Source organism: Propithecus coquereli, unplaced genomic scaffold (assembly GCF_000956105.1).
Source record: "Propithecus coquereli isolate 6110/MARCELLA unplaced genomic scaffold, Pcoq_1.0 Scaffold113, whole genome shotgun sequence".
NCBI classification, from domain to species: Eukaryota; Metazoa; Chordata; class Mammalia; order Primates; family Indriidae; genus Propithecus; species Propithecus coquereli.
In genome coordinates this window covers 3713558-3715145 of record NW_012135303.1, presented here as the reverse complement: position 1 = coordinate 3715145, position 1588 = coordinate 3713558, and the positions used below count along the sequence as shown (strand labels likewise).

General features: G+C 33.8%; 1 protein-coding gene across 1 annotated transcript in view; it reads right to left on the bottom strand.

Annotated features, from left to right (window-relative positions):
- ALS2CR11 (amyotrophic lateral sclerosis 2 (juvenile) chromosome region, candidate 11) overlaps positions 1–1588 on the bottom strand; it is a 230230-nt gene that overhangs the window by 24791 nt on the left and 203851 nt on the right. The window contains 1 exon segment of the mRNA XM_012655124.1: positions 749–1586. Within this exon segment, the coding sequence (XP_012510578.1) occupies positions 749–1586 (838 nt within the window).

The following is a 1588-nucleotide window of genomic DNA, read 5'->3' as shown; positions in this document are numbered from 1 at the left end:
TAAAACCTAGCAGCATATTTACCTTTCTAATTGTTTTATGTTAATATTAAAAATAAATTTGAATTCCCAAGTTTCTCAGCACATGATATAGCAGAGGGGTGGTGATGAAAGAAGAAAAGACTAAGAAGTTAAATTAAAATTGTGAAATTCATAATCCAAAAGATTATAAATGTTGCATATCCCTAATTTTTAGCAGAATAACTGGCACATAGTAGGAGTTTCATATTCATTTACTGAAACAAAGATAATTCAGCTATGTGAAAAACACCTATATATTTATAGTTATATCTCGGTGAAAAGAAAATCCCAGCTATGTTTCTACAGAATATGGACACTGCCAGTGGTTGTACAGGTTGTGTCTTACAAGAGCCTCTGGCTAATTTTATAGAGGGCTAAAGTCCAGCCATTTTACCACAGGCAGGGCTGTGTGCTCTGGCTCAAGGCTGTGTCAGAGGAAAGGGCGCCTTTTGTAATTCATGCTCCAAAAAGAGTGCCCTTTATTTATTTCATAAAATGGTACTAACAAGTGTGTTAACATTTTCCTCTCCACCTCCATTTCATGATTGTATTTTAAATCAGATGAAGTGATATTTAAATTTCAGGAGAATTTTTAAATTTGGAGGTCTGTATTTCTTGGGGGCAATTAAAGCTACACACACACTTTCATGCAGACATATATACCCTAAAGTAAATTATTTACAGAACTTTGCCAAATACAGAAGTAGAACATTTAGAAAAACATTATTACATGTATAGTTTTTCTTGCAGTCCAGTGAAGCAATGTCTTTGGAACAGATTTCCTTAGGTGAATTCTTGTCGCAGGCAGTGTGGTTGGCAGTATCCTAACTATCTTGTTAAATGACTTTTTGGGTTTGGCAACATAATCTCTTTCTCTTCTGACCTTGGGTTTCAGATTTTCTCTCTTCAATATTTCTGGGAGGAGGGATGGTTTTGAATTTTTCTCATCTTCTACAACTTTATATTTGAACAACTGTGATTCAGGGAACTTGGCATATTTTTCATTGTAAATTTCATTTGCATTTATATCATGAATTTGTATTTCTTTTTTGTATTGTGCAAATGTTACTAAATGTTTTTTATTATTGTTGTTATTTCCTTTCCATCTCTGACAATACTGGTCTTCTAGTTTTGATTTCTCCCCAGGCTCTGAACTGAAATGAGTTAAAGTGTTAGTCTGCCAAGAAGGGAAAGTGAGTTTGTTTAAGTATTCTTCATCTTCCCTTGGCATTTTGCAATTAGGAATTCCTGGATACGATGACAATACTGCTTCAGGTTTTTCCCAACCAGTCAACTTACAGATGTTAATATGATCCTTTTTTTCAAGTGGTGTCATTTTCAGTGTCCTTTCAAAGTTAGCTTTTGATTGAGTTGTTTTTGATTTACTACCCCACTTATATGGGTCTTGAAACTCTGTTTTACTAATAGAATTTTCTGCTTGAGGAAGATGCATGAAACCATGTTCTTTCCTTTGTTTCTTAAGCAATGTATCTGTAAGTCTTTCTGATGATTTATTTAATGGAATTGCCTGGATATTTTTGTTGGAAGAAGGTTGTACTTCTATGAAACT